Source organism: Castor canadensis, chromosome 1 (assembly GCF_047511655.1).
Source record: "Castor canadensis chromosome 1, mCasCan1.hap1v2, whole genome shotgun sequence".
In the NCBI taxonomy this organism is placed as follows: domain Eukaryota; kingdom Metazoa; phylum Chordata; class Mammalia; order Rodentia; family Castoridae; genus Castor; species Castor canadensis.
The window spans coordinates 169,061,532-169,089,122 of NC_133386.1; the positions used below are offsets into that span (position 1 = coordinate 169,061,532).

General features: G+C 46.8%; 1 protein-coding gene across 5 annotated transcripts; it reads right to left on the reverse strand.

Moving 5' to 3' along the window:
- Positions 1 to 4,791: 4,791 nt before the first annotated feature.
- Pax6 (paired box 6) lies at positions 4,792 to 27,105 on the reverse strand. 5 transcript variants are annotated; one of them, XM_074043656.1, is made up of 14 exons: positions 26,993 to 27,105; positions 26,581 to 26,795; positions 22,761 to 22,837; positions 22,335 to 22,395; positions 19,463 to 19,581; positions 18,548 to 18,678; positions 17,459 to 17,674; positions 16,555 to 16,720; positions 10,735 to 10,893; positions 10,167 to 10,249; positions 9,810 to 9,960; positions 9,594 to 9,709; positions 6,689 to 6,839; positions 4,792 to 5,845 (listed from the first exon to the last, which is right to left on the reverse strand). In XM_074043656.1, exons 1-14 carry the CDS (start codon positions 27,002 to 27,004, stop codon positions 5,760 to 5,762), a joined length of 1,743 nt encoding a protein of 580 aa, XP_073899757.1. In that variant the 5' UTR covers positions 27,005 to 27,105; the 3' UTR covers positions 4,792 to 5,759. The 5 variants fall into 5 exon arrangements, with proteins under 5 accessions (XP_073899757.1, XP_020019188.1, XP_020019182.1 ...); XM_020163599.2 differs by lacking the exons at positions 19,463 to 19,581; positions 26,581 to 26,795; positions 26,993 to 27,105 and adding an exon at positions 17,769 to 17,810 and having other exon boundaries at positions 17,660 to 17,674; positions 22,761 to 22,839; XM_020163593.2 differs by lacking the exons at positions 19,463 to 19,581; positions 26,581 to 26,795; positions 26,993 to 27,105 and adding an exon at positions 17,769 to 17,810 and having other exon boundaries at positions 22,761 to 22,839.
- Positions 27,106 to 27,591: the final 486 nt, after the last annotated feature.

Below are 27,591 nucleotides of genomic sequence, written 5' to 3' on the forward strand. Positions count from 1 at the left end.
AAGATAATTAGTCTACCATAGTAGTTAATAAATATAAAGAATTTGAGTGATAGAACGCATAGAAAAAGAAGTTGGATGGTCTTCTATTTAGTAATCCTAAACAATTGAAGTCAGCACTATGAAATTATGTCAACAGACGTAATTCAGGATTGAAATTCAAACTGACAGCTACATTAATGCTAGGATACAAGGGAGAAACATGCATTAAAGCTTGGTGAGAGATTTTTTTTATAGAATATAGGTGTGAGACAAAGTAGAAAAATGAAACTAACTCAGAAATCCAATCGCATCACGTAAGCCCTTTGTTAATTATGAACATTGCCTGGTATGTAAATTTCTAACCGTTCAAATATGTGTTTTGCACTACACAGCATATCAAACCAGTTTTCACATAAAACACTGGGTTTTTGAATCTTAGTTCCATATTCTCAAAGCTTTTGACAAATAATAGGTAAAAGATGACAGTTTTTAAGTAATTTGCATATTTAAGTAAAGAGCTTCAATTTTAAGAAAGATGTTTAACAACCATTGGGAGAAACTGAATTTCCGAAATATATTTTCAAATATATTAGGATATTTTGAAGCAGTTATAACTAGCATTTTTAAGCAGTTTGCTTTTAATATACCACAAATTATACTTTATTTGCTCTTGACAACATTGTAGAAAACAAAGACTAGGTTTTTAAAACTGTCTAACCAATATGATGAACGTCAGTCACTTAAAAAAAGCCCACTGTAGCATAAACACATACTGTATACAGCTTTTATTCAGAATTAGAATAATTGAATCAATGACAGTGATTTGCCAGGATGTCAAATCTCTCCATCATATCCTGTCACTACCAGTTTATTTTTTGTGATCAAAATCAAAAAGACAACTGTTTTGTCACTCACTGTTTCATTATTATTAAAAAACCAGGTTTATTCTTCTATTTTTTTAGAATGTCTGGTTTATTTTTTTTTCATCTCTTTTAATTCTAAAGACACAAATTCTTCCTCATTTTCTTTTCAAAATAAAGTTTCAGAATTGATCTGTCAGTTAAAATTAAAGGGCTTTTATACTAAGCAAAGGTGCTTTTAAAATTTAAAGCAACTTCAAAAACTCGATTTAATCCATAGAAATAAATACTGTTGTGCCGACACTCCACAAAAGCTTTGCTATGAAGCATCATTGACAATATGAATAAATTCACATGAATATTTTAGTCAGGTTATTATTTTAATAACGCTAACATTTTTCTTACCGTGTTGTGATTCATTTTAGACAAACACACAACAGAAAATTACATAGCATTTGACTCTAAAAATGAAATGTGAGGTCATCAGATAATGTAAATTGCTTGTCAAATACTTAATAGATCATTAATTTACTTCCCTGGCCACCAAATCTATAAAATTAACAGCCAATTACTAGTTAATATATGCTTTGCAAATAGAGCAATACTGTGAAAGTTGAATGACTATTTTTAACCCTTATTATAAATATAAATGAAACTTTTCAAACTCAATAAAAGTACATTTTGAGTAATAAGAGTATCTAGAACTCTCAAAAAATTCAACATCCAAGTGCTTTCTTTTTTCTGATTCACTGGACAAGCTTTGTAAAAATAAACTACTGGAGAGGGATGTGTGTATACTTTTGTTTTCTTCTGATTAAAAACTCACTCCAAATAATGTGTTTTCCTTCATATTTGTTCTCTATTATCCTAATAACTTACACATAAAAATACTGGTTTTCAAAAATGCTGCTGTATGTATATACACTCTTCTGATAATTATGAAATACACATTCTATTAACAGACATTTTCAATTATCAGTTTGACTCAAAGATTAAAATATTTAAGAGCAGTGCCCAAATATAGTATCCTAAATGTCTAATATATTTTAAATGTTTCTAGTATATGAACTTCAAAGCCCTGTGTGGTGGTCACTTCTTATGCTACATCTGCCTTTCTTGAACATGAATATTTTGACTACTGCAGCCTGCTCAGGTACTGGCATTCTAAGACCTTCTGAACTTCCTTTTAATAGCCATCGGACAAGATCCATTTTTCTCTTCATCTTTTCCATTTTTTCTTTATCTTCACCTCCAGGACCTTCAAATACTAGACTAGACCAAATAAATAAAAATGCTTCAAAAGGAAGGGGCACTCTGCAGTCAATTCCCTGTCATCTTTTAATTTTAATGAATGAGACACATATATACACATCCAAAAGGGGAGTGGAGGAATCCCCTATTCATTTGTTTCCTCCCATTATCAATGTCATTTCTAAGAAATCATGTAACTGTTTTTCCAAAGATGGTCACCGTCAATGTCGAAATTAAGCAATACTAACTCTGAGACTCATACGTTGAACTTTAAAAGTGAGCACTTTAGTCATTCATGACTAAGGGGGTAGGGAGAACAACAAAGTTTATTCTGGAAAAACAGAAAAGAGTATGTATTTGGTCTTGGAGAGCCAAACATACAGACAAAAAAATAATCTTGTTAACATTAAGGCTCAAAGCTCAAAGAAAAATATAGATACTATCCTAAGATGACAGACATTCACGGAACAAAGATGAATTTAAAATAATAACTGTAGAAATAATCTTAGGAAACCCAGTTATGATTTTTTTTATAAAAAGGAAGAGTTGGTTATGTGAGCTACATCAAGAAGGCAGTTGTTTATCACTTAAGAGTTATGGGGACACAACTTCAAGCAAAAATATCCTTGGAAATTCATTGCAGTAAAAAAAATCACTTTTTACTTAGAGTGACTCAGCTATCATTCTCTTCACCTGGTTTCCCTGTCAGTCACATTTGGAGAAAAAAATATAGACTGTTAAGTCTTGTGTTTCCACTAAGAACATCACTAATACAGTCTTCATCCTGGGAAATGGCATCAAAACATACTTGCAGATTTCCCATTGATGAATATATAAATATACCTATGGGTGAATAAATAAACAAAAGTAAATTATTACAGCAATGAGTAAAAGGCCAGCTCCTAGGCACTGCTACCACACAGTCCTTGTGATGATGTCCTCAGTGTGCCTGGTGCTTCCAACAGGACACCTCATCTCCCTTGGGTGCGGGCAGAAGGCAAAGCAGCTGAGCAGCCGTTTGTTCAGACTATACCAGGCTGTGCCACTGTGCCCTGGCAGTCCTGACCCTCAGAGGACATGTATACGTGCCCAATTGCACACATGCAGACCTCAGCCCCCACATCACTCCCCTTCTCCCATACCCAGCTTTTGCACCCAACACATCACAGCCAGTTCTCCAAAGTCTATCCTCTATACAGCAGAGCCACTGGGCCAGCCCAGGCCACCTGACCCTGGCCCAAATTATCACCAGTTGGAAACTGTCCCTGCTTGCAGGGAAGTAGTAACCAGCCAGCAGCTGCTGCAGCACACTCCCACACAACCCTTCCTTCTCTGACAGCTCCCTCAGCACACATCCCTCAGGGAGTGGAGGCTGCGAAATGTCAGGAGGTAGAAATGTCGGCAGGGGCGATTGTACCAACAGTGTGTACGTGCCAGCGTGCAGTGCGACTGGCAGAATAAAACTACATACACACACTCAAAACCTGAAGTCAGCTTAGGGAGGAGTCTCCAAAATGTGAAGCAACTCTGGTGGAATAAAATCATTAATCTATAGCAAACCAGTAATTCCTTAACTAGAAAACAGAAGACACTGAACTAAAAGGTCATGTTTAAATCCTCCAATTTCTGTTTTTCTGATCATTTGCCTTTAGGGATTTTGAAAAATAAAGAGTGCAATTCAGTGGAAGTACATCTTTTCTCCCCAGAGGTTTCTGCCATGTGCAAGCATTTTAATCCAGATGGCCAGAAGCCCCACTCTTTTTACTGAAGTTTGCAGAAAAAAAACTTATCTATGTTGACTTATATGTTGCATCGAACAGAGAGAAATAAGAGTCTCAGGCCTTTTTTTTTAACTCAACAAAGGCTTATTTTTTTTTCATCCTGTGCTTGAGCTCAAGCACTCTTGCCCTGCTTGCCACCACTTTAAACATGATCAGATTTGTGCTTCATTGCAAATAACAACTGACCAACAATGGGCCCTGCTTCATAGATTTGGGAATGTTTGGCTTAAGCTGCCAATGACTGAAGGCCTTTAACTCCCACTGGCCAGTCACAGTCTGCTTTGTTGCTGTCTGTTGATGTGTCTGTGCTCATTATTCCTTGACATGCAACATCCCCCCCTCCACCCTCCAACCATCCACAACAGCAAGGAAAGCAAGATTCGAATGGGAACAGCTGTAGTGGTTCAATGGGAAATGATGCCTCTTGTGCAAAGGGGAGGGAGACAGAAAAGGGAGACGGCCTATCTGAGAAAGGCAACAGCTTTCAGAGAGTCTTGTTTAAGAAATCTACTTTTGAATATACTTCAGGGAAATAGGCTGACAACAGAAATCTGCCCAGATTGAAAATGCCAGCCTAGTTCAAAACACAATTCCTGGTTAATAGCTTGTTGCATTTTGAGTTATTTCTACACTTGGGGCTTTTGAATTAAATGGCTAACTGGGAAATGTTACCATTTTGTATGTAAGTTGTAGGAATAAATGGGTACAGACTGCACACAGCTTTAAGTGAAGTATTTTTCTAATACATTTCCAATGTTTGATATCTGTAAGGATTTTCTTTAAGGAACATCAGGATGTAAGACAACATATGTATGAAAGCAACTGTTGGTTTAGAATGTTATTCTAACATGGAAACAAAATTTGTAACACCACACTATAAGGTTAAAAAGAAAATAGTATAATAAAGGAAATACAAAGGCTTTGGCATGGTTTTTACAATCAACAATGGTTAATTTTGATATGTAGTTGTGAACAACTTCAAAACACTTAAGTTTAAAACTCTTGCAAGCACTTTTAATTGATTAGGAATGAATTCTAGATGCACAAAATGATTGGACTGTGAACAGTAATACAACTATATCTAAGAACAATTAACTTCTGACCAAAAAAGAAATGTATGATTGCATGAAAATGTGTATAAAACATCTATAGAGTATTCTTGTCAAATATAAATGAAATTAACTTTATTATAGAAATCATTCTGAGGATTTCTAGGGAAGACAAATACTTACATTTTGACATAAAACAAATTGGATTATATCGAAGACACACTCTACCTTTTAGCTATCAACTTTTTCTTCCTTGAATTTATATCTTACCCTTTTTTGCACATAAACTTCATCTGTTAACAACCTTTGGAAAACCAACAGATATTTCTTACATAAATCTAGTGCATGTTGTTCCAGGTTTAATTATATGCAAAGGAGAATGACACAAACTTGGAACATCAGTCCATAAACTATGAACAGATGGGTAGAAATATTTGATATATCTTGATAAAACTCTTAAATTCGTGGCAAATCTTGTTGATCATGGTTTCCTTTTTTTTTTTTTCTTTAAACAGTTTCATGACCAACAGAGATCAAACATCCATCCAGTCTATGTTGTTCTTTTTTTCATTATAACATACAAATGCCCATTTACAAATAATACACCAAAATGAATAAAAGTTTGGATACCAAAACGAAGATTTGTTCCAAGTGATATGGTGCCTTCTGTATGCAAAGGTCCGTGTTTCAAGTCCATCCCCAGATGTCCAGTACAGGACACAGTTGCTGAATGAAGTGCTTCTAACAGCCATTTTCCTCTCCTGAATGCCCAACTGTTGTGTCCACATAGTCACTGACTCAATCAACACAATTTCCTTTTTTTTTTTTTTTTTTTTTTTTTACTGTAATCTTGGCCAATATTGAGACATATCAGGTTCACTTCCAGGAACTTGAACTGGAACTGACACCCCAGGGGAAATGAGTCCTATAAATGGATGGAAGAAATAGCTGTGTAGGTATTCAAGTCAGGCATGAAGTATGAGTTTATAAACTAATAAGAATCTCTAATACTTGCTGACATTTTTCATCTGTCATAAGCAAAAGCAGCACCTTTGGAAACTAGACAACATGTTGCTTATACACACCTCCTGAATTCCGAGTCCCTCCACCCACAAGAAAACCTCTATTTATATGTATGTTTGGAGCTGTACTCACATATAATCATCTCTGGAAGATGATGGTTGCAATGAAAGGCATAGAGGAACTAGGAGATGGCGACATCTCCAAAAGCACCCATAGTGAGCTCAGAGGGCCCTCGCTGTTGAGCTTCTGCTAATAATCTATCCTCAGAAAACTTAGTCTCACTGGGCACCAGTGGCTCATGCCTATAAACCTAGCTACTCAGGAGGCAGAGATCAAGAGGATTGCAGCTCAAAGCCAGTCCCAGGCAAAATAGTTCCCAAGACCCTATCTCAAAAAAAAAAAACCCTTCACCAAAAAGAGCTGGTGAAGTGGCTCAAAGTATAGGCCCTGAGTTCAAACCCCAGTACCGGGGGAAAAAAAAAAAAAGAAGAAGAAAGAAAACGTAAGTCTCAGGCCTCATCTTCATATATAACTTCTATGACACATTCAGGAAAATTTTTTGTCTGTATGATGTCTAGTTACTAACTACCCTAACTGAATTTCCCTTTTGGTCAGTTTTTCCTAGAAATGAGGGCACACAAGTCCAAGAGGTTTTTAAGTAAATTGTGAGTGCAGTTTGGGAGATAAGCTGGCAGAAGAAGCCGAAAAGGCCTCCCCCATGCAGCCCGCAGAGAGTGAAGCTCACCTGTGGAGGTGGCACCTGAGGTGCCCATGGGTTGACTGTTCATGTGTGTCTGCATGTGCGGGGGTGTGTAGGTGTCGTAACTCCTCCCGTTCACTGAAGGGCTGGTGGGCAGCATGCAGGAGTATGAAGAGGTCTGGCTGGGGACGGGGGGCTGCAGGAGAAAGGCAACGCTGTGGTTACTGAGAAGCACATCATACAACCACATGGCCAGGCTAGGCTCCCTCCTCCCCAGGACCTCTGCCAACAAGACTGGTCATTAACAATGCCTTCGTGAAAGGCACTGAACTTTCGTATGACAGATCTGAGACTGGGCTTCCACCTTCCACAGCCAGAGTAAGACTGTCTAGGCACCAAACATCTACAGCACTGTAAATTCAAACACATCCAGCTAGATGTTGGCACTGTCCATACATTAATAGTACTTTGTCCATTTTCTTCTTTTGCCTCTACCACATCATTAAAGAAACCGTAATGTGAGGGCCTCCATTAGAACACATCCCCTCTCCCTGCAAATCTGGATCAATTTGAGAACCCTGTGACCCCAAATCCCAGATCTCAAGCTTTAAGGCAGAGAGCAGTGGGAGGAACTCTTGGTGTAGGGACCTTGGGAACCCTTCACAGCTGGACTTATGAGATTAAAGATTCTTTTTAGAGGCAGATCCTAATGACCTCAGGTTAAAGTGGTCAGAAGTGTCAGTAAATATAACTCTCATCCACAGTCTGAGAATTAGCTGTGACTTCCTAATAAATTCAGAATCCCTGATTGAGTTTTATCCATAAAATTGGGTTGCTACCCTCTAAGTACTCAGGATGGTAATGTTGAGGAGATAAACCTTTCTAGTAACTAAATAAGAAATATGCAGAACCAGGGGCAAAACCCCTCTTGGAGCTCTCCTGGGGCAGCAAACCTGGGACGATTTAATAGAAGCCAGCAACAAGGGAGGTGACAGCACTACTGTGCAAATGGGAGAAATTTAACATCCCAGACCCCATGAGAGAAGGTTCAGAGGAAGACCCCACCCTTTACAAAATGGTTGAAGATTTTGTTCAACAGGATGAACAGATGGGCAGTTTTCCCCCAATTCCAAAATTCAAAGAGTAGTTTTCTCTGAACAGTAAAATTACTGGTTTGGTTTTCTTTGGATGCATGAACGTTTTTAACTGTATGAATGGCATAATCTTTAAGTCCATGTTTGAAAAAAATTGGTCCAACATACCTGCCTATGTATGGAAACAACCCTAATAAAACAGGAGTGTCTACTTAACCGTTTCAAATTATTCTCTCATATACATATTTTGTCATCTTCACAGAAACCTGGACATTGCTACTATGTATAAAACTGAACAAGACATTCAGTGGCCTTATTAAAGTTAAGTTCAAAGAGGCAAACAGGCCTAGAGGGCCCTGCCAGAATGTCAGCTTGCATTGGTTTCTAATTCCTACAACCATTTCTTCTAGGCAACCTGACTTCTGGAAAATTCCAAGGCAGTTATAGTAACACTAAGGAATGAGCTGTTAATCCCTTTATTTACATCAATTATAGTAAGGCCAAGAATACCCAGATGCAATGAAAATAAATGGAAATAATTCTTCTGAAGCTGCTTATCTAGCTGTTCCTATGTAGTCTGAAGACTGTGAAATAGTTATTTTGCTGTTTTCTGGATTCAAAGCCCAGCAAAAGATGTTCAGTGGAGAATAAACAATCTGGGTAACCCCAGAACTGTTTCCAGCAGGGGCTTATGCTGGCCAGTCCCATACCACACATCATCTCTAATTGTCATACAAATAGGAGACCTAGGAAAGCCACTAAAGAAGGCCCACTACAAGACAGATTGTTTTTTTCCCATCAAGAATCCATTCTCATTAGGCTTATGTCTATAACCTTAACTACTTGGGAGGCTGAGATCAGAAGGATCATAGTTTGAGGCCAGCCTGGGAGAGTAGTTTGCGAGACCCCATCTGCAAAGTAACCAGAGCAAATAGTGGAGGTGTTGCTCAAGCAATAGAGTGCCTGCTTTGCAAGCTTGAAGCCCTGAGTTCAAACCCTGTCCCATTAAAAAAAAAAAAAAAAGAATCTTCCAGCCCCAAAAGTCCAGTCCACCCCTCCTGTCCTAACAACTTACATTACTAAGCGCTAACCTCGTCTTAGATCTGGCAATGCAGAAGCTGCTCAGTACTCTAGGCAAAATTAAGGACGGGCAGGTTATTGCACTGGTGGGTAGCATCAAGCTTTCCAGGCTGCTAGGAATGCCACACACTTATCACTTATGGACAGTACACACTAAGTTTCCAGCTAATACTTCCTATTACATTTTTATTTTCAGATATAAAGAAGGCTGGTAGAGTGACTCAAGTGGTAGAGTGACTGCCTAGCAAGCATGAGGCCCCAGGTTCAAACCCCAATACCACCAAAAAAAAGAGAAAAAAACCTAGCTTTTCTACCATGGTAAGTGTATCTCACTGTGTAAATGCAAACCCCATTTCCAATTCCTTTTTCTTCCGCACTAGCTTATCACATACACCCTAAATAATGCCCAGAGCGCATTTGCAGTCTAGATTTATCAATACTAACATATTCACATAAACGCAGATTGCATAACACTAATCTCTCATTATCTCATAACACACCAGTATTATTTTCACCTTTTTGGCACAAGTTTCACTGGTGGTATCTGAAAAATGCCTCACCACCACATTATCAAGCAGAATAACTTGACAGAGCAGGTCTGATGTTTGTTTTTGAAAGGCATGAATCAATCAAGTGAAGAAGACTGGATTGACTGTCTCAGACTTGACTGGTCAAGCCAATCACTGAGGTGAGACCGGCTCCCAAGAGGCAAGCCCAAGCCATTATCCATTGCTCCCTTCTACCACCCCCTGCATCAGGCAGCTGGCCTCACTTACTTGCATAGGCAGGTTGTTGGCCATGGTGAAGCTGGGCATGGGTGGCAGAGCACTGTATGTGTTTGTGAGGGCGGTGTCTGTTCGGCCCAACATGGAGCCAGATGTGAAGGAGGAAACTGCAGGGAGAGAGAAACAGCAGGTCATCGTGGTGAGAGTCAGAGCCCAGGGCAAACAGGTTTAAGCACATTTCTTGGTAGTGGTAGTATTTCAAGTTACCAGGCGTGCTGGGCTGTGGGATGGGTTGGTAGACACTGGTGCTGAAACTACTGCTGATGGGGATGTGACTAGGGGTGTTGCTAGCCTGTCTTCTCTGATTCCTCAGTTTCTCTTCTCTTCTCCATTTGGCCCGTCGATTAGAAAACCATACCTGGAAATTGATGAAACAGGTTAGCCCTATGCCTGCTTTCCACCTAGCCCCGCCCCTGGCACCTCCACTGCCACCCTTCTGGCCCCCTGGCAGCAGAGTATCAGCAGACCGAACCTGATACTAGTTACATAAATGAAACGCCTTTGTTTCCAGAAAAGCCAAGTGTTCTGAATAACAAAGCATGAAACCACATGGCCCCTGGGTACCTGTATCCTTGCTTCAGGTAGATCTATTTTGGCTGCTAGTCTTTCCCGGGCAAACACATCTGGATAATGGGTTCTCTCAAACTCTGGAAAAGCAAGTTATTGTACACGTTGTGTCAGTACTACACAAAATACGTTGACCAAGCCCTGCATCAAGCTGGTTCCTGTCTCCTATACCACACCCACACCCATCACCTCCAACCAATTCCCTTTAAAACAACTTGACTATGTGTGTTGACTGTGCTTGGAAGAACTTTCCCACCAGAATCAAGTTCAGTTTTCTTTGGAATGACATTCAGTGACCTGAAATAGCCAAATCATCATTTTTCCTTTGTAAATCAGACTTTTAGTCTCTGAATTATTGTTGTATGGAAAGAAGAAGAAAACACGGAAACACACATACACTTATAAAAGATGCCCAGAGTGTGTGTGTGTGGGGGGGGAGACAAAAAGAAAAAAAGAAATCTTTTCAGTCCTCTATGTAAAGGGCCCTAGCTAAATTTAGCTCTTTGTACTGAAGATGTGGCATTTACGCTGATTTACTGCTTCTGTACTTTGAAAAATTCCTCACCTTTCTCCAGGGCCTCAATCTGCTCTTGGGTAAAGGATGTTCTATTTCTTTGCAGCTTCCGCTTCAGCTGAAGTCGCATTTGAGCCTCATCTGAATCTTCTCCGTTGGAACTGATGGAGTTGGTATTCTCTCCCCCTCCTTCCTGCTGCTGGCAGCCATCTGGAACAAAAAGAACAGGACACTAAGAGAAATTTGGACTCACTGGGAGCCTCAAAAAGGGGCCTAGTATAGTCTACACTCCAAGAGCAGGATGGTCTGAGTGTCACCTAAATATTCCCAAGGTAACTGTCAGCCTTCTTTTCATGAATGACAACATTGGTTACCTGACCACCTTCTCCTCTCTCTCGTTTTTTTATGAAGAGATTTGACAACATGCTCAGTAAGTGCCATTTCTTTGAATGACAAAGCAAGCACTAAAGTTTCCAATCAAAATGATCTTTCCTAAGTAACCCTGACTTCTCAAATGCCTTTCCCAGTTCCCTTCCTTCCAGAATGTATCTACCTATGGCCATGTTGGGAAAATAGAAGAGTGATGTTCAAGATTTCAGCTGATCGCTAATCAGTAATTCCTATCTAATCAATTAGATGTTGATAGGTTTGTAGAAAATGCTATTAAGAAACCAAACCAAGCTTGTAATCTTTTTAAAAAAATATTTATCTAGTTTTTATTTGAATTCTGCACAGTCAATTTCATTTTAAAGGTTGTGAATTTAGAAGTGCTTGCATTGTTCCGCAGTTTTATTCAACTATTGTATGAGTGTGCTTTGCCTTGACACCTATTACGAGCACAGCTGTAATTATATCATCACCAAGAACAGGCTATAATTGCTGAAAATGGAATTTTATATTTAGATAAAAGGACTGTCCATTCTTTGTAATGTGTTGCACCAGAGAAAAGTAAGATTTCTTTTAAATTTTTAACGTGTAATTTTAAAAAAGAAATAGTAGAGAGTTCACTAACTAGCTAAATATGCTATGCTGCAGCTGAATCCTTGGCATATCATTTAAGTGGTACATTTTTAATTAGGGCATTTCCACCACTTTTAATGTAATTTCTATCATTAAACAGGGGGAAAGTTTTATTGTTTTTCCTTTGCTGCCTGGAGGGTGAGATGTGCACTTGGGCTAGCTGTCTCTGCCTTGCACCTTGCCTGTGAGGCCACAGCCTATTGGAAGGGAAGGCCTCCTGGCTGGGTTTGGGACCACTGCCAAATGGGCCCTGGGTCCTGAGTCTCAAAGCCCCCAAGGGATATCAACAGGGACTGCTTCCCTTCAAGTCCTAGAAACTTGGCCAGTTGGGGGTGGGGGTGGGGTGGGGGTGGGAGTGGGGCGGGGGAGGGGCAGGGGCCTCTAGGAGGCCTCGGTGGGAATCGACTTGGCCAGGAATATCATTTATAACCAAGAGACAATAGGCAGTGCCTTCAAAGAGTTCAGGGAATTGTGACAGGATCTAGTGGGATCTTTTCAGGAACTTTGAAATGTTTTAAAACCCCAACTTTCTCCCCCATTTAAACAGGCGGATTCATCGGCACTGGCCACCATATGGGCCCTTGGAGATCTATTGAGATGACCACCAACACTTGAATAGCGAGAGACTGCTTTTCAACGCGACACAATGCTCCGCGAGTAAGGGAAACTATTAAACTCCTGGGGCAGGAGCGTTGGCAAACTTTCGTGGGCAGAATTTTGAGGCCACAATGAGCACGGACAACAAAAGGATTCTCTTGAGGCGTGCAGCGGGCCACATTGTGTTACAAGAAGCCCAGTCAACAGACTTTTCAGCGAAGTGTGTTAACCCCTCTGCTCTGCTATCATTAATCACTGTCCGAGGAGCGGGCGCCTCAGTGCTATTTAGGGCGCTTGGCTGGGGGGGGAGCCGAAAGGGGGGGCAGGGCAGGGGGTGGAGGGAGGCAGGGAGGGTGGGTGGGGACCAGGGCTGGGTGTATGAGGAGGACCGAAGGAGGGAGGATGAAGAGGGGGTAGAGAGGGAAGGGAGAGAGTGGGGGACGGGTGGAGGAGAAGCAAAGAGAGATGAAGTAAGGAAGAGGGCTCCAAAGAGATGGAGGACAGAGAAGAATGGGGAGAGGGGAAAAAAGATAGGAGAGTCCAACGAGATAGAGGAAAAGGAAGACGAGGGAGGGTGAATCAGTAAACAGACGCGGTTCGCCTTCCGACTGTCTTGCAGTGCTTCAGAAAGGCGGGGGAGGGGAGGGCCACGGGGCGGCACGCACAAGTGTGTGCTAATTTACTGCCCCAAGCTTCTGGATAACTTTTCACAGTGTTTTTCAGGGGAAGAAATAAAGAGTGATTCCCCTCCCCTTTATTTTCGGCTTGATGAATGAAGAAGATGAGAAACAGCACTTTGGGGCCAACTAGAAGGGTCCATGGGTTATGGCTTTTGGAAAACACAAAAATCAGCGACCATCCCACTTGGGGAGGCGGGGGCCGCTGGGGAGAACACGGTCCCCACCTCCCTGGGATGGTCACTCAAGCCTCAGCCTTCCAGAAGGACTCTCCCCATCCCTTTCTGGCTGATTAAACAAAACTGCGGCGGTGGGGGAGTCTCTCTCAGAACCCAGCAGACAGCATTCTCTGTTCTCCTTTGCTTCTTTCTCTGACAGTCATCTAATTTTAAAGCATGGAGATTTATATTTATATTCTCTTCTCCAACACATACAGCTCACACACACTTACACATGCATACACGTGTTATGCGCCTAGGACCTGCACTGGCTGGAGAACTGACATTTGGGGGAGAAAAGTCAACCGGACAGAGGAACTAGATTTTAAATTTTAAAAAAAGAGGAATTCGAGCCAACTAGAAGAAACCCGTGCCTGTAGGATTCCTCCACGCCCCTACAAAGCGAGTGTGCGCCCCTGAAAATCTGTTTGCTGCTTTCTAAAGGTAGTAACTGTTTGCAGCCAGGCAGTGAGAGTAGAGAGGGCTGGGCACCTTTTCTTCCCCGCCCCCCGCCCCCCGCCCCCCGCAGTGGATTTACCTTCCAACCCTTAAACCTTTTAACAAAATAAAACTAGAAGTCGGATCTCAATCCCCCAATGATAAACCTAAGTGGTAGACAATTAAGATATCTTCTTTAAAAGGCGCCCCCTCGGAGCCGCGCAAAGAAGGCGCCTTCAATGTGGCCGTCCACCTTCAGCCTAATCCGTGAGAAGGCGAGTGAAAGCGCCTCCCATTATCCCAGCCCCGGGACCATCTGACGCTGGGGATAGGATTTGTTTCCTGGAAGAAGGAGAAGAGAGGAGGGGTGGGGGGGGGAGACGCTGGGAAATAAAATCATTCCTTAGTTTCTTAGTGTCTAAATCAGTGAGGCGGAAAACAAGCAAGAAAAGATAGCAACCGGGTTGCGGCACCTTTTCAGCTCCGGAGCGCGGATCAAAACATTGTAGCATCTGTTGAAAGAGAGACTGACTAAATCCTATAGAGGGCCTGGGTATTATGGGGGTGGGGGCGAGGGGAGGAGATAAGAAAAAGTGTCTCCGTGATCCCTAAAACCACCAAATCGCTGGAGAATTGGGGCTGGATAGAGTTGTCTGTTGTTGTTGTCAGCCCACGTCGTCACGATTTTATTCACGGCCGCATGGCACTGATCAGATGGAAACCATATTTGTCTCCCTCTGAGACCTAACCTCGCCTTATGCTTTCGGAGTAATGGACTCTTTAAAACCTAACATCAGCTTCCCGGGACGGGAAAGGGGGCCAGAAAGGGGGCCAGGGAGGGAGAGGGACCTTCTTAGCGCCAAAAGACCGAAGGATTCCCCAGAACGCGAGCCGCAACTCGTCACCGACGCCCGCGGCCCCCACGCCCGCGGCTCTGCTAAGCTCGGTTCGCGCCACGGGTTCTCCCCATGCAACCCGGGCGGTGGCCGGGAGCCTGCGGAAGAATGCACTTGAGCTGGGGGCCATGGGGTGGGGAGAGGACGGCGTGGACGTGCGGGCAGTCGAAGACCCAGAAATCTCTAGCATCTAGGCGCCTAAAAGTTAAGTGCCTGGACTAGCGCCACCTCCTGCCCCAACTGTCACCACCAGGCCCCTGCGGTTATGTTCTCGATTCCCACCCTCCCCTTCTCTGGGACGAATTCTACCCAAATCGGGCGCCACCTCTGGTGGAAGCTACTGCCCCTCGACTTCTGTACCGGCTCCTGGAATCAGGAAGGGGGTGTCCAGTTCCCACGCCCCCAGCAAACGTGAGCCTTCGCGCAGGGAAGCCCTGGGGTAGAGGCTGTGTACTCTGCTCTCCCAGGCCTGGGCAACTGCACCCTGCGCCCTCCCCAGGAACTCTTGGTAGGGGAGGGGTCAGCAAGACTTCAGATTGCTGGGGGCCGAGGGATGGACATGGTGGACGGTCGCTAGTGCGAAGTTCAAGCGTCACTTGGATGTGTCCAATGCGCCCACGTGGGGATCCTACAGTTTCAGAGGTCAAGCGGGGTGGGGTAGTCTAGACCCCGCTGGGTCACTCACTGGTCGAGGCCGCGGGTTCGAGGCCCGCGAGGGCGGGGTCGCGCAGGGGAGCTGGGCCCTGAGCGTCAGGAGGCGTCTGCTCGCCAAGCGGCCGCGCTGGGAAACAAGAAGCGAGAGCTTTGCTCCCTATCTTCCCAGTGTCCGTCCTATATTGTTTTCTGCTCTTAAAACTGACATGTCTAATTGGCAATTGGTGCCGAATCGTGTCCAGAGGTCTCTTGTGGAACATTTCTACAGCTGTCTCCTTCAACTAGACGCTTATTCATGTCGCCTTAATGAGAAACAAAACGTTCTCTAATGAGCAATTACAGAGCGACAGGATTGTTCCCATAACAAATTCTTGCGAGTGACAGAAGCATCCTTTGTACCAGATATTTCGCATACTGTTACCGATTTTCCCTTCTCTAGCCTTGCTCGGTGGAGGCGCGGGACCCGCAGAGCCGATCCGAGCGCACGGACGCGCGGGCAGCCCAGTAGCCATCCCTGCGCGGCCACCCCCGGCCCAGAGCCCCCAGGCTCCGTCGTGCTCCCGGGAGTGAGACGCCACGTCCCATTATCCCGCATATTATCTCCTTGTCACGAGGACAACAAATACCGATTAATCTTCCGAGTAAACTGTTTCCTATTCTTGACCAAGCTACCTCGGTGCGAGGGGAAAGAGGAAAGCTAATGGACCCCCTTCCACCACCCGTTCCTCTTCATCCATCCCTTCTCACAGATCCTGCCTGGGACTTTGTAGGTCCATTCCTCCTTCCTGCCCCAATGCTGGTGGGCACCCTGCAGTCACCCCTTCTAACTAGTCACCACCTACAGAGAGTGAGAACTGGGGTCCCAAAAGGGTGAAGAGGGGATGAGTAAGGGTCTTGAGCCGTGATTTAGCTTGGAGACCACCACTTCCTGCTCCCTATCCTCCACTCGGCCCTGCATGGCTGTCTCAAAGTCACATAATTTGTCAATTACAGCGAAAAGCAAAATGATACAATTATGTTTACCTCGCAGTCTGTCAGTGTGTTAACTTGTCACACTTCTACAGCAAAGGGGCTCTCTGTGCATTTTAATGTCAACTTTGAATAGGGCACCATGCCGGCTTGCTCTTACTTACACACACACACACACACACACACACACCACCTTCATTCTACTCTTGACATACATAGCCCTCACATTCCCAAGATGGTTCAACAAACACCACCTACACCAAAAGCTACATACAACCAAGTCCATGTGGTCCAGGCCTTCCAAGGCAGTCCCCTACTATATCCTCTAGGCACAGAAGAGGGAAATGGTGGGGGTGAAGAGACAGGTATGGCGAACTGGGAGGATGGCGGCTTGGGTTTTACCTTGGGTAGGTTGTCCTGGCACCGAAGTCCCCGGATACCAACCAGGGCGGGTGCCCCAGCTTCCGGTCTGCCCGTTCAACATCCTTAGTTTATCATACATGCCGTCTGCGCCCATCTGTTGCTTTTCGCTAGCCAGGTTGCGAAGAACTCTGTTTATTGATGACACCTGCAAATCAAATCAAAAATCAAACCAAATGGCAGCATCTCCTGAAGACACAGTCACCGGTCTTAAGTCTCCATCTCAGTTTGCCCACCACTTTAAAGAATGGCTCTCAACACGTTAAAAACAAAAACAAAACTTCCAGCCGCCCTGACATAGTGAATGGATTTGCAGCTACATCATGGAAAGAATGGTAGCATCATTTTGGGCAAGGTAACTGAGTTGGGTTATAATGTGGGGCACTTGGGAGGAGAAAGGAGGTCTTTCACCTTTTCTAGGTGTCTCGAGTGACCTAACTCACAGGGTTCCTTTGCTTTGTTTAAAGATTTCCTGCTAAAAGATTTAGTTTAGAGATTTCTTTCATTTTATTTGGTTTTATACTAGAGCATATATGGATGTATGATGTCTGAAAGAAGGTTCAGGCAGGTGCCTTTGGGGAAGCTAGAATCTGGTTTTCATCTCATTTTCCTTCTTGATTCAAGTGCCTTTCTCCAGCACCTCTGCCCTGTGGTTTGCAGCATGCAAATGAAGTGACCAAATCCCCACATTTGACTCCCATTTTCCAGACGGTCAATATCCCCAAGTAGAGAGGAGACACGTGTGAATCTTGAATTGGAGAAGAGACAGTGACAGAGAGACACTGGGAGGGAGGAGAGAGAGAGGAGATGATAAAAGGTAATAAAGATGGGAGGAAGACAGCGTGGATCTTAGCACAGGGGAGACGAATGTTCTCAGTGAACTTACACTGGGTATGTTATCGTTGGTACAGACCCCCTCGGACAATAATCTGTCTCGGATTTCCCAAGCAAAGATGGACGGGCACTCCCGCTTATACTGGGCTATTTTGCTTACAACTTCTGGAGTCGCTACTCTCGGCTTACTACCACCGATTGCCCTGGGTCTGATGGAGCCAGTCTCGTAATACCTGCCCAGAATTTTACTCACACATCCGTTGGACACCTGCATAGGGGAAGTGGACAGAAAATCACATTATTAATAATTTCAAGACAAAAATAAAATTGTTTAAGTATGCATTAAACAATGACAAGCTTACGTTTTGATTGTCCAGCACCTGGACTTTTGCATCTGCATGGGTCTATAACACAAAAATATACCTTCAATGGTACGAGAACTTACTGTAGAGAGCTTTTTTTCTTAAAATTACAATTGGAGCCCTAAAAACTACAAATATGATGACACGTTCAAACATTTTGTACTAAAAAAAAGAATTCAAAAAAATTTTTTAAACTGTTTTTTCCTAAACACTGAAGATGCATCAAAACGAAGTCAGATTAATTGTTTTTGTGCTGACCTTGCTTAAAGTGGTATTGTGTTTTAAAGAGCAAAGGGGAAAAATAAACTGAACTTTAACTTTTTTTCTTAAAAATATGCCCAGATGAGCAAATGTGAGTTAGAGAGGGGTAAATAGCATTTGCCTTTAAAAATCTATATATATTCTTCATAAGTATGAAGAATGCAAACAAATCTCTCAAAATCCGAGATAAGCATGGGATGAGTAGGGAGATGTAACTCAGCTCCCTACAGTTCATAAACTGTTACCACAACGAATGTCTTTATCAAATGAAAACAGATTTTTTAAAAAAATCACACACAATTTTTTTCTTAGCAGATGAATTATCTCATGTAACTGGCTCAGGTTGAAAGAGGTAGGGAAGGATGGTAGAAGGAGAGGGGAAAGCTGGAAGGTAAGGGATTGGGGTGGGTGAGGGTGGGGATCCATAATTAGCAGCGTTTACAGTAAGAGATGTAGAGAGGGCGCTGATAGTGGAGGGCCGCGGGGGGCGGCGAATGGGGCGGCGCCGGGAGGATCACCTGCAGAATTCGTGAAATGTCGCACGGCCGGGCCCCGCTGTGAGCTAGCTCTACGATCTTCTGCCGGGTGGAGTCCGGCAGTGGCCGCCCGTTGACAAAGACACCACCGAGCTGATTCACTCCGCTGTGACCTGAGGAAAGGAAGAGGAGAGGAAAGAAGAAAGGAGAGGACAGAAGAACAGAGAAAAAGGAAGACGAGGAGAGCAAGAAGAAGAAAAAGGAGGGGGGAGGAGAAAGAAGAAGAAGAAAGAGGAGGAGGAGGAGGAGGAGGAGAAGGAGAAAGAAAGAGGAGGAGAAAGAAAAAAGAGAAAGGAGAACCACAATGCATCCTCAGCTCCCTGCCAACCTGTGCCAACTTCAGTGATCAGGTCCTTGGTATCTATCATAAAACCTAAGACAACAGGACCACCAGCGGTGCAAGGCACTGGGCAGCCCAGCCCCAAATACAGTCTGCTCCAGCCACCTGGACTGCTGAAGCTCCAGAGTGAGACCAGGATAAGGAACAAGAACACATGCCCCACTACGCCATCACCCAGCAGTGCCCCCAGCTCACTTCCCTTGTCATAAGCACGCCAGCCGCCTTGGACCCACAAGGTGCAAACAACTGATTCTAAAAGTCTCCTCCCAAAGACTCCCACTGAGTGTCTCCCCAAACCTGGCTTCTACAGTGCCCACACTGAAGTCTCTGCCTTGTTGGAACAGTGAAAGCAAATCCCACAGCCCTGCACAGCTCGGTTGGACTCTGAAGTCCGGAAACATTTGCGTCATGATCTTAAACTCTGGCGAGGGCGCTGGCACACACAGGGTTTTGGTTTTTTGTTTTGTTTTGTTTTTTAATAGAAGGAAAGGGCGAGGAGTAAAGTAGAACCAGAGAACAAATTTATAGCTAGTGAACCCCAGACTGGGTTTCAGCGCCACCACCGCAGGCATTAGGGTCAGAACCCGCGCCCAGCAGAGTGGTCCGCCTGCCGCAAGTGGGGCGGAGAGCCAGAGTCTTCGTACCCGCCACTTCCGCAGCTGAACTCCGCCCTCCCCATCAGCCAAGGACAGATATTAGCAAAAATCAAAACCAGAAAATGAAAAGAAAAGACCCCATCACAGTGTCCACCATCCCTCCTTTATCTTGTAACTCACAACCTCATCCCATTGTCTGGTCTTAGGGAAAAGGGCGAGGGAGTGAGCACCGCCCTGTATCCCCCCCTCCTCAGAAACCAAAGACACACAAATAAAGCCAGTTCCCAATTTCCTCTTCCTCAAAAATCTCCAACCTGCAGCCCGACTCTACAGGGCAGCCCTCCCAGGAGAAGACGTGGCTCCCTGCTCGGCTCTCCTCTCCTCTCCTCTCCTCTCTTCTCTCTTCTCCTTGGAGCCTCCTGATAAATTGACTCCAGGAGCCTCAGCTTCTTAGCAATAAATAAGCTCCAAATATAGAAGAGGGGGGAAAATATGACGAGCCTCTCTGACATTTGTCTTTAAAATAAAACTAGCTGCACGTCAAGTTTGAGCTTAATTTCTGGAAATAGGCGGAAGTCGCTCCGGATCATGCATGGAAGGCTAATTGAAAAGATCAGTCGGGGCGCTTGTGGCAGCCTTGTCACTTTGTGACAGTGCTCCGCTCCGGGAAATTGCATCGTCACGACAAACGGGACCGTGATAAAACGACCCTTTCCGTCCCTATTTGTAGATCACTCAGACGAGATTGAACTGCACTCGTTTCCCCTTCGAGGGGAGCCGCGTTTTCAGGGTAGCCCAGGGCTTGGGACTTGGGGGGGGCTCACCGAGGGAGGGGGCAGAGCCTCAACTCGATGAGAAGTGACAGGCGTTTGGGGATCTGGGCTCCAGCCGGAGCCAGCGCAAGCGAGGACATTGCGGGGGACACAGCTTCTCCAACAGAGCAAGGCCTACCTGCCTACCCCGTGCTTGCGGTCTCTCCTAAATTCCCTTTATTGCCTTGCTTTGCTTCCCAAGTCCCACCTAACCTCTCCAGCTACCGAGTCCCATCCCTGGGGAAAGGGGCTCTCCCAGAAAAAGAAAGGCTGTCCAAACTTCACACATAACATAGCCAGTGCAATTCCCAGCCTACGAATGTCAAGGCGGGAGAAGCCACCTAATCCTAAACCTCCCTTCTTCTCCCCCATCGCAAAAATAACGTGTTCGCCACCTCCGCAGCTACTGCGGACGGGTGCGGGCCCAGGAGACGCCAGGTCCAGGGCGCCTCTGCCAGCATCGAAATGGCAGCGAGGAAGCGCAGCTTTACATTCCCCTTCAGAGGTTAAGCCTCAATCATTGTGTCCCTTCCCTAGGGACGGCTGGCGCTCTCGCCCAGTGGCGATGATTATGCGCCTAGAATTCGACCGCGAAGCATCTAATAGGAAAACATATGGTGTCAATTTGGATGCTCCGCGCCTCGCGCACACCCGGGAATGAGCCGCACAAAGCCCTGCGGGCCGGCCCGCGACCCCGTGCCCCTATGGGCCCGCCAGCCAGGCCGCAGCGGCAATCGCTCAGGGCTGTGCGCCTTGGCCCACCGGAGAACCTGCGGCTGGGGAGGCTGAGCTCCAGGGGGACAACCCAGCCTCCCCAGTCCTGGCCAAAGGCATTCGCCTCGCCAAGGCGGGGCCTCCGGCCAAACCCCGGGGTCTGGCAGGTTCTGCACAGACTTGCCGCAAAGAAAGCTTGCACCTTTGTGCCCTTTCCTGAACTTCGCGCCCACCCACCCACCCACCTCTGCGGCACCAGGTGGCGACCAGCTTCTCCAGAACACATGGGTCTGGCACTGAAGACCCTCTTAAATTTGTGTGAGTGGTCAAGGGCTGGTTGCTAGAAGACCTAGGCCTCTCCACACTCTGAAAAACAGTTGTGCCCTTAAGCTCTGCGCAGACTCCAAACCTCAACTGGGCCTAGTTTCACTGGGCCTTCAGGCTACTAGGCCTGAATTCCAGGCCTAGTCGTGTCACACACCAGCACCCACAGACTGAGCCAGAAAGGTGGGTCAGGCCAGGGCGCCTGGGCAGAGGAAAGAAGGGAGGCACAAACACTGGACAATCAAAGGCACCGTGGGCCTGGGACAACCAGAACCTACGCAGCTGCAGGGCTTTTCCAATTGCTGGGGCAGCCTCCATGCTCTACCTTCACCCAGTGAGCCCTACTCTCTCCCTCGCCCTGTAACAGCTCCACCACGCGGTCTTCACCCCCCACCCCGCTACAGGCCTGGGCATTCGGCTCCCCTTCCCTCCTAGGCCCATAGCTGGGGTGGGGAGGGGAGGAGCTGCCCGAAGAGTAACTAGGGGAGGGAAGCCCCCCCTCCATACCCCCTTCCTCCCTACCCTCACCCCCCGCCCCGCGCCCTGTCGGTGGAGACGTTTCAGTCTTGGCTAAACCCAAAGGGGCCTCCTCCTTCTCCGCGCAACCAGGAGAAGCAGTCGCCCCGCCCTGTGCAGCCCAGCCCCTCTCCCTGGGGTCAGAGCCCGGGCAGGGGCGGGGAGGGGGGTGTGAGTTACAGGATTTGGGGGGATGGGGTTTCTCTACCGCTGCAAGGAAGACTCCGGCGGGCTGTTCTGTAGGGCCCAGCCCCCGAGCTTCTAGGATCGAGTACAGCAGAACCCCTCTTGGGCTATTACTTGGCGCCGGGGGGGACAGGGGGTGCAGCCGCCGCAGGTGCCCGGGCCTTTTTCCTCCGGCCAGGCGACCTGGCCAGCGCGGGTGCCCAGAGCCTCTGCGCCCTCCCCTGACCCGTGGTTCCTCGCTGCTTCCAGCCCGAAGTCAGCAAAAGACCTGAAGCACTTACTGTTCTGCATGGTGGCGCTGGCTGGGGGCCGCGGGGTCCCACGGGGTTCGAATATGGGGCTCTGTTAGCAAGAAAACAGGAGTTAATCCCGGGCGCTGCCTAACTCCCACCAAGGAGGACCTGGGGCCTGGACAAGAGAATCCTCCCTTTTTTAAAGAAAGTGATCCAGTCAACCGCTTGGGGCGATCTGAGGGTCATCTAGCTCTACCCTCCAGTGCAAGCAAAATCAACCCTTTGGGCTTCAAATAAGGTATTACAATATTCCCAATCAGTTTATATCCAACCATTTAGTAGTTAACCCTTTAATCGGAAGAAATGATGACCCGGTTTTGATTTTTTCCATCTGAACTACAGTGAAGTATCCTGAAATAGTTTGTTGCAGTTCTTTTAGGTTTTGAAACCCAAAAGCAACATCGCAGAACTTGCCTGAAATCTGTGATGTCTGTCCACTCTTAGAATAAAAGGCCTCACACATCTGCGCGCCCCTAGTTAAAGTCTTCCCCCTAAGACAAAACAGAGGGAGAGAAAGGTTTGTCAATGTGGCTCAGAAGCACAGGAAGATGAGCTCTGTGAGGCCCTCTCAGTGCAAGACATGCATTTAGGGCTCATTCTGCCATGAAACCCTAAGTCCCCGCATGGCACCCACGCTTCCAGGGCCCCTCCCACAGCAATCTCAACTCTTTGGGAAAGGCTGCTCTGGCCTGGCTTGGGAGAGTTGGAGAATCTGCCCAGTTGGAGTCCCACTTTGCAAAAATCAAGAACCAGGGAAAAGGGAAAGGATAACTAGGGAACCACCAGTGGAAAAAGGAACAGAGTCAGGAACTGGGATAAGGAAAAGCCTAATACCTGAAGTTTAGAGGTAAGAGACTGCCAAAAACTTAGTGGTGCCCAAGGGCAGGTTGGACAGTCTGGGGGAGCTGCCTCCTTTGGAAAGGAATTTCACCCCCTCCGTTGTCCAAAGGCTCCTAGAACTTGTCTGGTTATTCCTTTAGCCTTCATTCCCCCCAAAACCTTCCCAGTCAACACCCCCCTCTCTATCTCCCAGACCTTCTGGGACTTTGCAAGTGGTGAGCCCAACTTTTTTCCCCAAACCTCATTTATTGTGATTAACTTCTCTTTTGGCGTTTAGATCTTCCCCCCTTTCACTGTACTGTGACACACGCTATCTACCTCGCCTCACTGCTTTAAAAAGTATGAACAGGAGGGGGTGAGCGTGGTCGACAAAGCCTACAGACAGTGAACAATGGCTTCTATTCTCTGGCTTTCCCCGAACCCAAAGAGCAAAACCAAGACTCCCTAACCAGCAACATAGCTTCCAACCAAACCTACCAACAACTCACCAACTCACAAAGGGAACAGGACTCTTCCCATTTTGTAAGTCCTGACCCAGTGCAGGTCCCCCAAGGCTCATCCTCCACCACCCCCTCCCTACCTTCCCCTAAAATGAAGGTTCTTGGGAGGTGAAGAAAATAGAAAAGTAATTTCTTGTTACAAATATCTGGAGGTAATTGTGTTACTGGTGTGAGTTGTTAGGGGCTGTAAAAAGATACAAGGGCACCGTGGGGCGCTCAATTGGGAAGGGAGAGTTACAATAAAGAGCTCATTCAAGAGGTTTGCTCCCCAAAAAAGAGGTAAAATAAAATAGTCACAGCATCTCTCTCATCATCATCATCATTCTTTTTTCCTGTTTTGTCTGTGATGGTTATTAATTTTGCCTGTCTGCAAGCAAAGCCTCCTAACAAGTACATTTTCCCCTCAAGGCCTTTTATGATCTAATTTTTAACTAGCAGGGAGGCAACTTAAATCCATTAAAATGAACCTAAGATGAGAACTTTTTCTCAGCATCAATTGTGACCTAGTAAATACTGGCCACAGCAGAGGGTTGGCTCTTTAACACCTCCCTCCTGTCTCTCAGTCCCCAACTCCACAGCCATGCCGGGAGCAGGCAGAACTCCCAACTCCAACGGGAATATCCCTCCCTCCTATGTGAGACTCAAGCAGCAAAAGGTAGCAGGTGGGGAGAGAGGGAGTGGAATTCTGCTCGGAGGGGTAAAACTTCCTGAACTGCACTCTGAAACCCACCCTGCACACAATCACAATCGCATGCCCCATCGAAGCTAGTACCTTCCTGATGCCATTTTTTAAAATTGCCTAGCTTATCCCTGAAAGGCCTAGCTGATTAATTTTCCAAGCAGCTGGGAAGGTGATAGCATTTCAAGTTCCGGTTCTGCTCCATTCCCACCCCCCACTCGGCTAAGAAGCTATCTAATTACTTAAGTAATCGTTAACACTTAGTGCAAAAGCAACCCTGGAAGCCCGGCACACCGACTCCCGGAAGCAGTGCTGTTCTCAGAGAGGCCAGACCCCAGGCCTCAGTCCAAGGCCCCCAGCCCCGCCTGGACCTTTGTAAGGCCTTGGCGGAGCCACAGACCCACATCTAGAATGAGGGAGTCTTCAGAAGTCTTAACGTCCACAGACCACTGGACCACTGCCCCCTCCCCCCATAACCTCAGCTTTCAAATACTGCTGTTGTTTTAACGACTCAATTCTCAAAATTCATTCCCAAACTCCTTAGCTGGAGTGAAGGGGAGAACTCACTTATGGCCCTCCTGACCCCCCCTCCCACCGCCATCGAGTAATTAGCAATTAGGATGACAAAATTTTACTCTCTAGGGCCAAATAAGATAACAACAAATCAAACTGCCTTCAGACATATGCAAAGGTCACCAACTATTAAAAAAAAAAAAAGTCATGTCAACGGCAACAGCTATTATTTCTCCTCGGTAAACTTGCCAGGCTTTTGAGCGCTTTGCTTTTTATTCCATTTTCTGCTCCTACCCCCTCTTCCACCTTCCCAAGTTCTACTTAAACATCCAAAATGGCTTAGAAAGTTTGAGAGAGCATGCGGGAAAGAGAAAGAAAGAAAATCACGTTCACTTTGTTTTTAAACTTTCCAGAAATCATCATGACTGAAGGGCCAGGTTTTAGCACTCGAAAAAGAAAGCATTTCCACTTGAAATTCAACTCCGTTTCCTCCAATTACACTTGCTAAAATTCAGGGCTATTATGGCGCAAGGAGACTGAGAAAAATCTGCACAGGGAAAGAGGCAACAACTTTACGAACTTTGAAAAGGCACCTTTCCTCCTGGGGTCTTAGAATCCAAAAGCTCTTAAACTACTCAGACTAATTAGTTGGGAGAGGATGTGATCAGACGAGAAAAAAAAACCAATGCTTTCATATAGATTTTTTTTTAAGGCCACACAAAGAAAAAATCAGGGAATTCAGAGTACAAAAAAAAAGCAAACTATCTAGCTCGAAACTTGTTGAAATGGCAGTACCCAAAGACAAGGACAAATACCCACCGATTGCTGGGGCGCCGAGGGACAGGGTACACCCTAACTTTGGCAGGGCGGGGAGGGGGGGCGGGGAGAGGGTTGGGGAAAGCCCCGGTAGCGGAGAGTTTGCAAGTCCGAGCTCGGCGCTCAAGTTGAGCTGGAGGCGACAGCCTGGGGGCTTGATGGCAGCTGACAGTCCTCCAGCTCGGCTCCGAGCTCCCTCGGAGCGCGCGTCCCACGGCCTCGGCCTGGTGGCTTCCTTCCCGGCTGGCTCGCGCTCGCTCGCGGCTTTTCTCTGTCGCCAGCCTCGCCGATGGAATCCGTTCCGGCCGGCGGCGGGCGTGATGCCCCCTTGGCGCTCGAGTGCCACGGGCTCTTCGGTGCTAGAGCCGAAAGCCGCACAAAGCCTGAGGGCGGGAGGGCAGCGGCGCGGCGATCCGGCTCCCTCGGCGCTCCCTCGCCGCGCCCGCTCTCTGCGCGTTCGCTGGGCCCCCGGCTGGACAAAGCAGCGGCGGTAGCTGGTCTCTGCGGCCGTCTCCTGGCCTTGGGTACCACAGAGCCTCTTGATCCTCTCCCGCCGGCCGGGAGCATTCGGCGATGCTGGGGCCGAGAGCCGCGCCTGGAGCCTCGGTTCTTCCTGCGAGCTCAACCCGCACTGGCGCTGGTGCTGAGCCGGTCGCCCGGCCCGATTCCTGCGTGGCTCCCGCTCGCGGGCAGTCGCCCTCCGACACGGGCTTTCGCTGGAAGTAGAAAGTTTGGGCTCCTGCGTGGAAACTTCTCTGGCCCAACTCTCCCGGCGTAGCAGTGGGGGAGGGGACCGGCGAGAGGGGAGGAAGGAAGGGGGGAGGTAGAGGGAGACCTGCCTGAATATTGCAATCAAAATAAAGCGAGAAGAAAGAAGCGGACTCACCTTGATGAGGCATCCTCGCTCGTTGTCAAAGCTCCTGTCAAGAGTTTTGTTTGGTTGGGGTTTTTTTGGTTTTTGGTTTTTGGGGGGTTTGTTTTTCTGTTGTTGTTACTTAAAGACCACAACGGTTTGAAATGACGGTGTTTTAAAGGAGTTGCTCGTATGAGTTTGGTCCACGCACGCTGCTGGGTTGGTGTGTAAGAGCAATTCTCAGATCCCTGGGAAGGAGACAGAGATTGACAATAAAATGGACTGTCAGCGGCTGGAGAGAGAGAGATAAAGAGTGTGGGTGAGGGAAGTGGCTGCAGCCAGCACACCTATGCTGATTGGTGATGGCTCAAGTGTGTTAATGTGTGTGTGCCGGCGCCCGGCCTCGCCTCCACCGCTCCTCACTGGCCCATTAGCGAAGCCTGACCTCTGTCATCATCCTCCAGCAAAACACTTCCTCCTGCGCCTGAACCAGAGCGGGAAATGAGGCCGAGCCACGGTTCGCTTTTCAAACCCACTAATCACTCCGCAACATGCAAATGCACCGCTCGCTCCCACACAAAATATTGCTTTATGCAAAGCAGCGCCGGGGCCTCGCGCCAGCCGATTGGATGCTCCCTCTCCCTGCCTGGTGCAATTGGTCCGTTTGTTTGAATATGAATACACTTGTTTTCGGCTCCGCGGGTGGGTCCCGGCTCCTCTCCCCGGCGCTGGGCCCCCGCTCCCGGGCTCTGGCGCTCGCCTACATCTCCCAGTTCCGCGCGCACCGGGAGCAAACACCTCCAGCATTGCGGCCGTGAACTTGATCGGTCGAGTGGAGGCCTCTGGGCTGGGAGTCGAGCTCCCCCTGGGTCACCCCAAGCTGGGCTCAGGACTCCCAGCCCACGGAGGTAGCAAGTTTCTGCAGCTCTGCTCTGTCCTTTCTTGCCAAATCCAGTGCACTGTGGCCTCCTGCCCCGCCCCCGTCCACCTTCCCCTCCAGAGCCTACCCCATCCTGGCCTTGGTCTCAGGACACACAGCACCCA